This window comes from Aulostomus chinensis, chromosome 15, assembly GCF_037954235.1.
Source record: "Aulostomus chinensis isolate RoL2024-O1b breed Wild chromosome 15, RoL_Achi_v1.0, whole genome shotgun sequence".
NCBI classification, from domain to species: Eukaryota; Metazoa; Chordata; class Actinopteri; order Syngnathiformes; family Aulostomidae; genus Aulostomus; species Aulostomus chinensis.
In genome coordinates this window covers 767,501-779,805 of record NC_141334.1, presented here as the reverse complement: position 1 = coordinate 779,805, position 12,305 = coordinate 767,501, and the positions used below count along the sequence as shown (strand labels likewise).

General features: G+C 51.6%; 1 protein-coding gene across 3 annotated transcripts in view; it reads right to left on the bottom strand.

Moving 5' to 3' along the window:
- Positions 1–729: 729 nt before the first annotated feature.
- The window catches only part of vps37d (VPS37D subunit of ESCRT-I), a 21,297-nt gene continuing 9,721 nt past the window's right edge, over positions 730–12,305 (bottom strand). For 2 of the 3 annotated variants that reach the window (XM_086226617.1, XM_086226618.1), the window contains exons 3-4: positions 7,954–8,036; positions 730–6,347 (exon numbers count right to left, since the gene is read on the bottom strand). In XM_086226617.1, coding sequence (XP_086082743.1) covers positions 5,802–6,347; positions 7,954–8,036 — 629 coding nt within the window. In that variant the 3' untranslated portion in view covers positions 730–5,801. The remainder of the gene's footprint in view (positions 6,348–7,953; positions 8,037–12,305) is intronic. The other variant, XM_086226619.1, reaches the window with a different exon arrangement.

Genomic DNA, 12,305 nt, shown 5'->3' with positions numbered 1-12,305 from the left:
CAATTGAAGCACAAATCCCATCCTCTACCCTCATTAAAAAAATAAAAGTAGTAATTTGGAAGCAAGTGTCAGAACAAAAACAGTAAATTATTTGTGTATCTTTCAAACTGTTCTTAAAATATAACCCAGACTCATTTTCTTTTCAGCTTGGATATTTTTTGTGCCCCAGAAGCGAGTTTGTAATCTCTCAGAATGTGATGATGTCATACAACCCCTACTTATAGTTCAGTTTTACTGAATACGAACACAGACAGAAATATGAGAGCAAATGTGCCGAAGTGAGAGACGCTCCAGAGGTGACGGTCGAGGAGGCTGGGGGTGTCAGTGCAGCGCGCTGGTGTCCCAGGAGTTCCTGCTGCTGACCGCGGTCAGTACTTCAGGGGCGTGGTGGTACGCTGGCGTTGACTCCTTTAATTCTGTTGTTGTGGGAGAGCGGCTGCCTTCAACTGGGCCTGCATGGACAATAAAGTCGTCCTGAACCCAATCGGCAGCTCAGTGAAACCTGCACTCACCTGGTGAGTGTGGTTAGTTGACAAGGCTTCGGTTACCAAGACGACGACCCCTGCTTGCAGTTACGACTTTGTTCTGTTACCAAATGTGATGTACTTTTGTCTTTCACTGAGCTTTGGGACTAAAATGCACCACTCACTAACCTGAAACCCCCAGACATTCAAACCTCTTCGTTGGACGGAAGCTTCAGGACAAACTGGAGGACAAACAGACTCTGGCTGGCAAATGTCTTTTATTGGCGTCTCCTGGATCCACGTAGGAAGCAAATGGGAATCATTTCACCCGTAAACATGTGGTATAAGGTCACTTGGATGGTGGCTGACTGGCGCGATCACGGATCCATCACACAAAGGTCATCAACGAACAGCTGAGCATGCGCAGGACTTTGCCAGCAGCCTCCGTCTTTAAACCACGGCGGTTACATCTCATAGAAGTCCTGTCTCACGGCGGTTATGTATCATGGTGGTTATGGCTCCATGTCTCCGGGTCACATAACCAACAGGAAGTGGTATCACCTGTGTCTACCAGGGAGGACACTACTCCCCCCGCCCGCCTGCAGAGAGAGCCATCTTCAGATCATGTGACCGCTGGAGATCTGACAATTCTAACATGTCATAGTAGGAAAGTGTAGAAAGAAAAGACAACACTGGAGCGGCGTTCATGTCCGCCGTTGTGTCTGAATTAACGCAAACCTGTCTTTGTCTTCTTCTGCTCTCTGCAGACGGTTCTGTTTCAAACGTCTCCTAGCAGCACTGGGCTGCCTTTTAGTGAACTATTTCACGGTTAATTAATTAGAGGAGCTAACGGCGCTGGTGTGTAATTACCGACATGCTATCGGTTTTATTATCTCGCTGTGCCTGAAGGGGATGTGGATCTCAGGACCAAGTTTCAAGGGAATCAGTGTGGACGCATTTCACTGTGAATCCACATCCACACAAACCTCACGTCCACTCGCATCACTGGAAATACTGGAGTCAACCATGTGACATCTTCTCCCCAAGAAGATGAATTCTTCTGGTGAGCAGCTGCGTCTCCTGGTCCCGGAGCTGTGGGACTCTGCTGGGCCGGTTGGGACACTTTCCTCTAACGGACAAAAAGCTGGTGACCTTTCAACTCCATTTCTATAGCAACGCTCCACTCAACCGTGTTTGTCTTTCAGTAAACGTGATGTTCAAGCTGCTGCCCAGCTGCCGTCTCACTACTGTCACATTTATTGTTTGGCAGCTTCTCAGCCACTCGGCTGATGGCCTCCGTGTAAATAATGAAGCAGGACTCCTGCTCAGCAGCTTCAGTCTCCAGGGAAGTGCCGTTGCAGCACACATCCGGAAGACAATCACCCAGTCCACGTCACCTCCACAGTACTGGGTTGGAGGGTCAATGTCTCACTGTTGAAGGATTTCTCTGTCCTCGGATCAAGAGCCTCTAGGTCTGCCTCAGCTGCAGTACATCTGACAGCCATCAGGGGGCGAAGTCTGACAGTACGGTAGCTAATCGTTGCGTTAATAACCTCCTTGATGAATGAACTGAAAGTAAACTGCAGACATTAAAAGGAAAAAGTGTCTCTGCTAACTGGTTAAAAGCTGATAAAGGCTACGTGACACCGCCAGCAGGTGGCGGCATGGGCAACGTCACGCACGCGTGGTAGGAGAGTTGCTCGGAACCAACAGCTGGAAACGCATCAAACGTGCATTTCTCTTTTGGTGACATATCTACAATCTTTAAAACTGCCTGACAATGAAATGGAAACAGTCGGACCAGTGGGAGAAGTCGCCCAGTTAGACGGCGCCTCTTTACTGTACACTGATGCCATACAGCGGAGTCGGCACATCAAAGCCATGAGTAAAGAAGAAACTCATGACGCAAAATGAGGAAAGACAGCGACTGGAGGCCGACCCTGAAGAACCAGCACAACCAGCAGACTCCAAGACTGAGTCGCCTCAGACTTCATCTCCAGAACGCATCCGCTCGTTCTGCTCTTCACCTCCGAGGGAAATCCAGTCTGAGTACAGAAATACAAATGAGGCGTACTTCCAGTACTCTGACTGAACTGCAGTGTTTGGATGGTGCCAGCATCCACACAGAAACAGATGAACAGAACCTTGATGGTTCTGGTTCAGGAGAAAATGTGACCTCAGACTTTCATTGTGGTTCGGCTCAATCAGTCGCAAAATGTGAAATCTGCGTTTGTAGATCAGCTCGGAGCGTCGGCGTCACACTGCATTACAGCCTCGCGTTCCAAGTGCGTCGGCTACACCGATGCGAAGATATGAGAAGCTGGGAAATTTATTCAAGATCCCAGCGCTGATATTTCCTGCTCCTGAACAGTCTGCATATGGAGAGGTGCTGATCCTGGACCTCCTGATGGCGACCAGCTCCTCCTCTCTCTGCAGGCTCAAAGATCCAGCGTGCGTCCGCCCTCAGGCGCTGATCAGCAGCTCAGCTTCCACAACAAGCCGCTGACTCACCGACCGGCAGCTGCTGTTCCCGCTGCATCCATGAACCCTCCTACCAGGACTTTCCCACTTCTTTGGAGGAAAATTTCTGACAGGACTTTTTTTTGGAAAAGTTCATGAACACGCGACAGACAATCCAGGTTCAAATTGACCAGAATGAGCCTGAAGTGAAGGACTGCTGCCTCCAAATGGAACTGGCGCCGTCGTGTACAGGGGGCCGGTCCTGATCGGCTTGTTGCGTTGGTGACCTGTAACGTAGCGAGCCGATGAGAAGGCCAACGGCAGGATCCGCCTGTTGTGATGAACATTTTCACCCAACAAATCCTACAACGCCAAAAGTAAAACTCTAAACATTGCTGGAAAACGTCTCTTTGAACGCCGTCGTTTCTGACATCATCAAAAACGTCACACGTTGTGAAGCTTTGCGAAGAGCGCCATCTCCGACGGGCGGAGGAACCCTTTGAACGCTCCAATTTTACAACTTTGCTGAAATATTTTTCCAAGCTTGAAAATTGTGGTTTTAAATATTTCATGATTTCCCAGGTCTGTGACCTCGCGCCGCCTGTTTCTTTCCTGTTCAACCGATCACGTCACCGCTTCCCGTCAGCTCAGGTCCCTGAAGGGCGAGGACTCACCGAACAGGTTCAAACCGCTACGGTACCACAGTCATCACGTGACCGCCACTGCTGCAGCTGCTGCAGCTCCTTCCACATGAGCAGGGAGGGAAACCAGCGATGGAATCAGTCCATCTTCACTCGCTCCAGCACTGATGGGCTCTGACACTCGGGATCATCCGGTACGAGCGCCTGCAGCCACGAGCGCCTGCAGCCACGAGCGCCTGCAGCCACGAGCGCCTGCAGCCAATCTGCCGCAAAAGTTTGAGGGCACTCTGCTCAGTGGCCGCACTTCATTTAAACTCTGAAACCACAACCGCTGAATGATGGAGTCGAAGGAGGAGGCTGCTGGACAAACCCTGATAGACACAAAATATAACAGATGGACAAAACCACAGTCGCACACTACAAAGCACTTGACATTTTCAGAATATTCCAGAAACGTGGGCTCTTACAGGAATCCTGATGACGTAATGATGATGTCATGATGTGAAAGGTTGTTTTTTGGGGAGAAATGACCACACGTGTCACACTCGAACGACGACAGTCCAACCTGCTCTTAATGGAACGTCCTCAGGGTGAACCTCCAGGGGGGCAACGTGAAATCAGCCGGCGCGGCGAGCGTCTCGCCCACTGAAACCGAGCCAACACGCATGTCACACGCGCTCACAGACACGATGCATCTGGATACTCCAGATCTGACAGGACCTGGTTCAGAACTGTTTCAAAGTATCTGACGGTGTCAAGACGTGTCACCAAACCACAACTGTTGACGCCGTCAGAGGCAATCCCACCTGCACACATCTCCTTCCTCCTCAACACTTCCGTTAAAGGTGCTTTCAGCTCTCAGACAAAAATCAAACAGATTCCTCAAGAGAACGTTTTCATTGAAACACTGAAAATGAACCAACTGCAATGATCTGGACTGATCTGACACCAGAACCTGCTCCTCCAGGCGCAGCTCCTCTCAGAGCGACGGCAACACGCTCACACAGTGCAGCTCCCTGCGATTGGAAAATTACAGGTCACATTGCAGTTCAATTCCAGTTCTATGAACTCAGCAGGTCCACAGAACAACGGCTGATAGATTTACTAGAACCAGACCCAGGCAGAGGGACGCACTCTCTGGACGACGGTTCTGTGGCCGTTTCCGGTTTAAGAGACATTCCTCCCCAAAAGTGCCGACCTGCATTCAGATGAACTGAGTGAATCTACGTGGCTGCATGTCGGAGCCACACCCTGAGCACCCAGATGCATCGTGGGCCGTCCCACCCCTACCCACTCGGGCCTTCACCCAGGAACACGTCTTTCACTCGAGCGGACGTAAAACTGCATGTCTGGTGGGACCAGAGCCCGGTTCCATGCGGAGACGGAGAGCTGCCCTCAGCCAGCAGGGCGCGTCAGGCCGGCTCTGAACACCGAGGGCCGTTTTCTGAAGAAGTTTCATGCAACCGGGCACTGGCCTCCAAAAGGCATTTTCATGTACTTTGTCAAGCGAGCAGTAATTATTATGAATTATGAGTGAGAAAAAAGTCATCAAGCCCAAGAGCAGAAGCCTTGTGTTTCTGATCCAAAGCACTTCCCCTGCTGCTGAAGGCTGCGTACGCAGACAGAACCCTCCTAAGCCTTCTTATTTTGGGCTGTGGGCTTGATGACATTCTGGTCCAGATTAAACTCCTCTCACCCGGCAGTCCGAGGGAGACAGAAAAACACCGGCTGCCTTGAAGAGAGGAGCAGCTCTTCACTTCGCCTGGTAAACAAGAAGCTTTGAAGTCAGCCATTTAAAATAGGATTAACATGAATAAATAAATCGTGAGCGCCAACGCTGTTCAAGGAATTCAGAGAGACAGCAGAAGCTTTTGGGTAATCATCTGTGATACAAACATGCCACAGCGAACGATACTGACAGGTCCACGTGAGGGAGCGCCAGCAGAGACCACCTGCTCCCAGCGACTAGCAGGGAGGGTTCCGCTGGCAGTGAACCGGGTGGTGTTTGTGCTTCGCATCCCTCGATGTAAAATCTTGAAATATTTAAAATAATAAAAGACATCTTCTTCCCTCCTCGTCTACCGCCGCCGCCGCCACCTCTGCTCCACGAGCTTCCCCTTGCGTGTCATGGATGCAGAACAGAAAGCTTGCAGCGCCGTCTGTCTCTGGATCTGTTTGGTTCCATATCCTGGAAGACCTCTCCCACCAGTATTTCATCCTCCTCCTCCCATAAAACTTATCGGAACGGCGGCTCGGGCTGTTGGGGGTTCGGCCTGTACAGCTGCTGCACTCGTACCGGCCGCCCGTTCGCCGGCCAGCCGCCGGGCAACTGTCCGATGACTCTGAGACCCACCGGCTGGCCGTGTCCAGGAAGAGGGTTGCCGGGACTCAGGATGTGGGTCTGCCCCAAAGGGGGCTCTGGTGGGGGTGTGCTACTTTGATGGCCTGGAGCTGAGGCGGGGGGAGAGACAGGGTAGTGTGGGAGGAGGATGGCCGGCGTGAGGCCGTAGCGTACCTGGAACACTCTCAGAGGTCCTTGTGCTATGAAGCCGTTGGGCCGCTGAGGCTCCTGGACCTGCTCCGAGTCTTTCTTCACCTCGGGGACTTTGCTCTCCTGCTCCTCCGCCCGCTCGGTCTTGGCTGGCAGCCGCTTGGCTTGAGCCATTTCCTGCATCTTCTCCGCTTGAGCCCGGCGGATGTGATACGTCTTCCTGGAGCTTTGAAAAGAGTCCAAGAACTCATCCAGGCTCACGTTCCCCTCCATGAACTTCTCCAGCAGCTCCTGTGAAGCAGGGCAGACAAATAAACCAGCATCAGTGGACAGGACAGCACACAGACGGGGGGTCCGTCCGCGGGGACTGTTCAAACAAACCCCCCCGAGGATGAAGAGGAGGATTTAATAAGCTGGGATGTTTACACGTGAACTTTGGCCCAGTTCAGCTGCCACATGACTTCCCTCTGAGTGAATGTTACACAGCTGATCGCGGCGCCTGAGCTGCAACTGGTGCATCTGGCAAAGTAGGAAGAAGTTGGCCGCGTCTCCGTATGAGTTCCCAGGATGGAGGCGGGGCCTGCCGGGACGGAGGGCAGATGCTGCATTCACGCCAAGGTGCACGCCAAGGTGCACTGCATGAGTCTGATGGGAAACTGAGCATAATCACTCAGGAGGAGGTTCATCCATACTCACCCAAAGGCAGCTGGATAGGCTCCACCCCCTGTCACCCTTTACAGGATGAGCGGTATTTGTTTAGCTGTATCGTATTTATATATGAATTCATCAATGAATGACACGAAGCAACATGGCACCTCAGTCCACCCCTCTGATTCCAATTAGGTTCAAGTCCTCCGTTCCTACTAAAGCTCCTCCCCGACAGTGGCGGCGTGGGCGGAGCGTTGGTGACCCTGCAGGGACACAGCTGTCCTGCAGGAGCAGGTTCGCCCGCGCCAACCTACTGAAGTGGCTGATCGCTGTTTTCACATCACATCACATCACCAAACCCAGACTGGTGATGACAGCTCAAGGTCGCCGTCTGTCACAGTGACACGCCGCCGCCACGCAGCACGCACAACAGTCGGACACCATAACTGTCAGGTCTGGAGACATCCTGGCACGTCTCAGCCCTTGGGGAGGTCCGCGGCGGCCGGTGGAGGAAGAAACTACTTGGCGGGCAGCCCTCTCACGGAATACTACTACTACTATTTTAACTAAGAAGTACTACAGTTTAGTGCTGCTGAAATACTCGTGAAGAATGTGACGAACCATTTTTTCATCATCATCATGAACACATCATCCAGGAGGGGATTTGCTCTCCATGTTCTGTGATTTTAAACTAATATTTTATGGTTAATTAGGGATTGACATCCATTTAAACGCAGTTTTTGTTTTTTTCCCCACAGCAGCATTTACTTCCTTTAATATCACGAATCCCTGACCCCTCAAAACGGATGATTTAGTTTTTCATTTTGGTCCCGTCGCCCCTCGGGAGGTGGAAGGAAGCGCCGGTCTGGTTTCCACGGACCCTCCCCTCTTAACCCTCTGCCCATGGGCACCGTCTCCCCGCTGACCCCCCAGCTGCAGCTGTCAGAGAGACGGCGCTCAGGGAAGAATAGAATCCGACACAGAGCGGCTCGGCCCTCAACCCGCTCGCACACACAAACATTTGCTGCGGTCGCTCCGCAGCCCTCGTGGTCACGTGGCGACCATCCGACCAGTCTGCTGAGCTAAAGCACCTTGGGATTTCCTACCTGTGAAAGGTGTGATACAAATGGACTTTACTTTCTCTTCTGAACAAACTGGCTGAAAGCACACTGAACTGGGTTAAAATGGGTCACATGGTGAAAGACACAGAGAACAATGAGCCGTACAAGAGCCCGGCGTCTTGTTTTACCTCTGAATGGTCTTCGGCGCGCGCCACCTCTTCCTGCAGGAGGTTCTGTGCCGTCTGAAGGCTGTGCTTCTGGCCACGAGTCTCTGCAACGACAAAGAACCATCGCTGAGAGGGTGTCGGGTATGACTTCACCAGAGCTAGAGGAGAAATCCAGGAACCGAGAAACCACAGCAGGGCAATTTATTTTCCTGAATCAAAAAGAGCCCTCAGGGTGTGCGGTGACGAGAAGAATGATGATGGCCTGGATCATTTCTGGCTGGAAGAGAGGGAAAATGGACCGTAAATATTAAGCAACTCTGGGGAGCTGGTCTTTGGTTTGACCACCAAACCCACTCCGGAGTCTCATTTCTGCTCGTGCGTCTCACTCACACACACATATAGAATGTCCTCATCTGTCCTGTTTGCACCCAATAAATCTATAGAAGTCCCCCAGCAACTCATCATGGATGCAGAGCTTTAATTGTTTCCTCCAGGCTGACGCGAGCTGTCTGGGAGGCTGGGAGGCTGGTGTTGCTGCACATTAGTTATCTTCATGTCAGTGCCATGAAACATGCAGCGAGCGGAGCCTCCCTGATATCTGGAACAAAGCAGCCCAGACGTGACGACTGACAAGATATTCAAACGTCACCGTCACATGAAAGACGACGGCGTGGATGAACGAGCGCTGACTGCTCCTGTTTATTCTTTCCACAGCAGCCTGCAGACACCAGGGCATGAAGAGAGGAACCACCAGTGACCCAGAACTACATCTGAAGCCCCAACATAACAGCATGAAGCAGGGTTAGCGGTTAGCATTCGTGATGAATGTCCTGGACTGTGTCAAAGGGGCAGTTCACCCTGAACAGAAATTCAGTCGCCATCTATTCGATGCTGATGGAAGGTCAGGCGAGGTTTCAGCCCCCAAGACACTGCTGGGCTTTGACAGAAGCTACGAAACAGAACCGGGCTCAGTACTGACAGAAGATTCTGATAATCCCACCTCTGTTCTAGTGTTCTTTGTGGTAGTTCAAATAATTGTGAACTAATACACGAATGAGAAGAGTAAGTTCATTTAGGCGCAGTCACATGATGCAGGGCTGATGGAACCCTTTCAAACTGCAGGCCGAGCCGGACGTTTGTGACCTTCGTGTGTTTGATGTCTTCCGTTAAACGCCTAGCGTGCCTGATGAGGTTCCGGCCTCTCACGTACATGCGCAGCACAAGCCCACCTCGGGGGCTCGGCCGGCCCTCATTAAGAACCGGTTTGACCCGGCTGACTGCAAAGTGCATCTTGTCCCTGGAAGAGATGCTGTGACACCCAGGCCGAAGCCCACGAGTCAGACCGAGTTCACCTGAGACTGCAGGGCACAGGAAGGTCGCTGTGGTGACTCTCAGAGCCGAAGACTGGCTGAGGGGGTCTCTGCTGACTCACACGACCAAGACCAAGGGTTCAGAATCAATGCAGTCTTCCAGAAGACACATTTGCTTGTACAAGTGGAAACGGATGAGCTACGCTTGTAACAGCGTCACCTCGGCGTGAACAGTCTCCATCTGAGCTTCAGCGCTGCGGCTGTTGCTACATGAACGCTGAGGCGGGTGCGGCACAGAGGGCTGCGCTCCTGACCTCACGCCGCAGATGTCAGAGATGAGGGTGTAATGAGAGGCGACAGCCAGCAAAACAAGCACTCCTAGCAGCTGGAAGTGACCTACATTTTGGAGGAGGAGAGTCGTGGGGGGTGGATGGCGGACCTGGGGGCCGCAGTGGTGTAACTCCTTTCATCGCGGAGAGGATATGAGATGATGAGGGCTCAAAGCAGCGAGCACTGCTGTTGCCATAGCGAGGAAACACCGCTTCATCCGCAAAGGCTGAAGCTTAAACAGCTGAGAAGATTCGTCAAGCGCCGCACAGGGACTTCATTCTGCATTCATTTCAGAGGAACTCATGGATGTTGCCTTATTGAGGCTCCTGGGGTCTTGCCGGAGTTTGTGCTGAACTGATGTTTCTCCTTCTCCTGTAACTCGTGTCACCTGGTGGCGTTTCAGGTGGCTACAGAGATCTGACACGTTAACCAGCAGCGCCGCAATGATGCCAAAGCACAGCTTCGTTATCAGGTCTCAACTCCAACGAGCTCCTCCTTCGGTGCGAGCACATCATTTCCGGCACTTGGTTTTCTGTGCTGCTCTTTGTTTCACGTTACGCGGTGTAACTCTGACGCTATGAAGCGAGAACACGTGAACGCAGCGTGGCGTTCATGTGTAGGGGAGTCGTAGCGAGAGGACCGGGGCTGACTTTGGGATTAACAACCCCAGTTCTTTATTTGAAGTTCACCAACCTTCCTCCTCAGACACAGAAAGAAGCTCTTTGATGAACAACCATAGTTTGTACTTTCGTCATAAACGCAGCAGCAGACAACACAGGGAAATACGCAGCACCCATCGTTGCCTCAAGTATGACAGATTTCCACATTTCACGCCTGACCTGCTACTAACATTTTCTCTGGTCAGAGGCTTTTAGAAATCAATGAGACCCACTGATGGAGCGCCAGCTGGACGCAACACAAACGCAGAGATGCCGTGGCTCGACAATCAACACAATTCCTTCCCCACCATAGCTGCTAACTCTACTGTTGGACTGCTCAGGAGAAACCAAGTGATGAAACATGCCAGCAAGCGTTCCGCTGCTGATTATACACAAATAGGTCATGATGTTACAGATGGGGCCTGGCAGGGTACGGATGGATCTGAGGCTTGAAAATTAGCCAACCAATCAGCAGCGACCAGCACCCTCGCAGCTCTCAGGCCTCACGTTTGTCCAGTCTGACAAGTTCAAGCAACCTGAGAACTCGTCTGCTGCATGGAAACACGCGTGATCCCTCGAGGAAATGAGAGGAAGAAGTTGCTCTTTTAGGGGTTTCTGGAGCGTCAGCAGAATTCTGCCAGACAGAGAGAAAAGTTGTAGCTGTTCCCTCCGTGCGCTCATGCTGGTTCCTGTCAATCAAAGCCTGTGATCAGCACCACGCCATCTATTTTTTTTACTCTGACTCTTTCGTGTGAGCTGCTGGAGGTTGACGTCTTTTCCCAGCCTCCTCCGGCTTCAGTCAGAGGAGCTCGTGGGACTAAAGCTGGCTTCACGTACTTAATGCTGTTTCTTCCATCTCCAGAAACTCAGTTTCACTGTGATGACAAAGACTCGACATCGTGATGCTGTTTCGTACAAAGGATGAACTCATGCTGCATCACATCTTTCACAAGACCAGAAACAAACATCTGAGCCCCCGTGATTGGTTAACTCAGACCAGCTCCGCCTCCAGTTCCCATCTGTACGGGACCTTTGTTCTCTCTGGTTTCCCACGTCATCTCCCATCGCTGCGTCTCAAGTCTACAAGCGAAGGGCTCCTTCCTGCCTCACAGCGAAAGGTCAAACCTCACACATCAGCTCTGTCACTGCCTGATTCCTTTGATTTCCATCCGCAGCAGACACTTCAAGAGTTTAGAACTTTTCTGCGTGGCCACATTCAAATGTAGAGTGAGAAACACGCCATGTCTCACAGCTGATGGGCGAAAGCCTCCTGTGAAGACTTTACTCCACCTTTACGCTTCTTTTTGGATTTTTTAAGACTCCCGGGTTTTCATGGGTGGCCATGTGACTGCGAACTCATTTGACTGTCGGTTGCAGAGTGCAATCACGGAATATTGGACTCAGGTGTTGACAGACCTGTGAGACAGTCCAACTGTGTTCAAAGAAGGTCACAGATTTATGATTCGATCATAGAAAAGTGGGAGGAGTTACGTAACTGACAGGCCGCAAGCATGGCGGACAGAGAAGTTGAGTTTGTGTCAAAGAAAAATACCACAACAGAAGCAGTCCAAGTCCATAACTGGCCGGGTTACTGGGGACCGATATTACTGACGGACAGGCGGCCGGAGCCGTTCGTGTCACTGTTCACCCCTGACTATTCACAGGCGCTGGGCTCACAGGTAGAAACTTCACCTGGACAGCGACTGAGACACATGTTGAGATGTTCTGCGTCCTTGAAGCCCTCAAGTGAGCCGCTTGCTGACGCACTTTCAAGCGGAAAGTCCCAAGCTGAAGAGCTGGTCATGAGACAATATACTTTGTTTCGCAGCTACAGAGGTGGCGGTCAGCTGGCCTCCCACAGGAAGTCAGCATGAAAGACTGGTCTCACTGTTCTTATTCGCTTGGATCCGTTTGGGTGATAACAAACAAGCCCACAATCCCCTTTTGATGACCACACCCAACATCATAAATACAAGAATGAAAATAAGACATCACAAGTACAGTCCTGTCGACATGAGCGAGTGGAGCCTCTCTTGTCTGGGTCAGTGACTCGTTGGGCCGCTCGGAAACCACG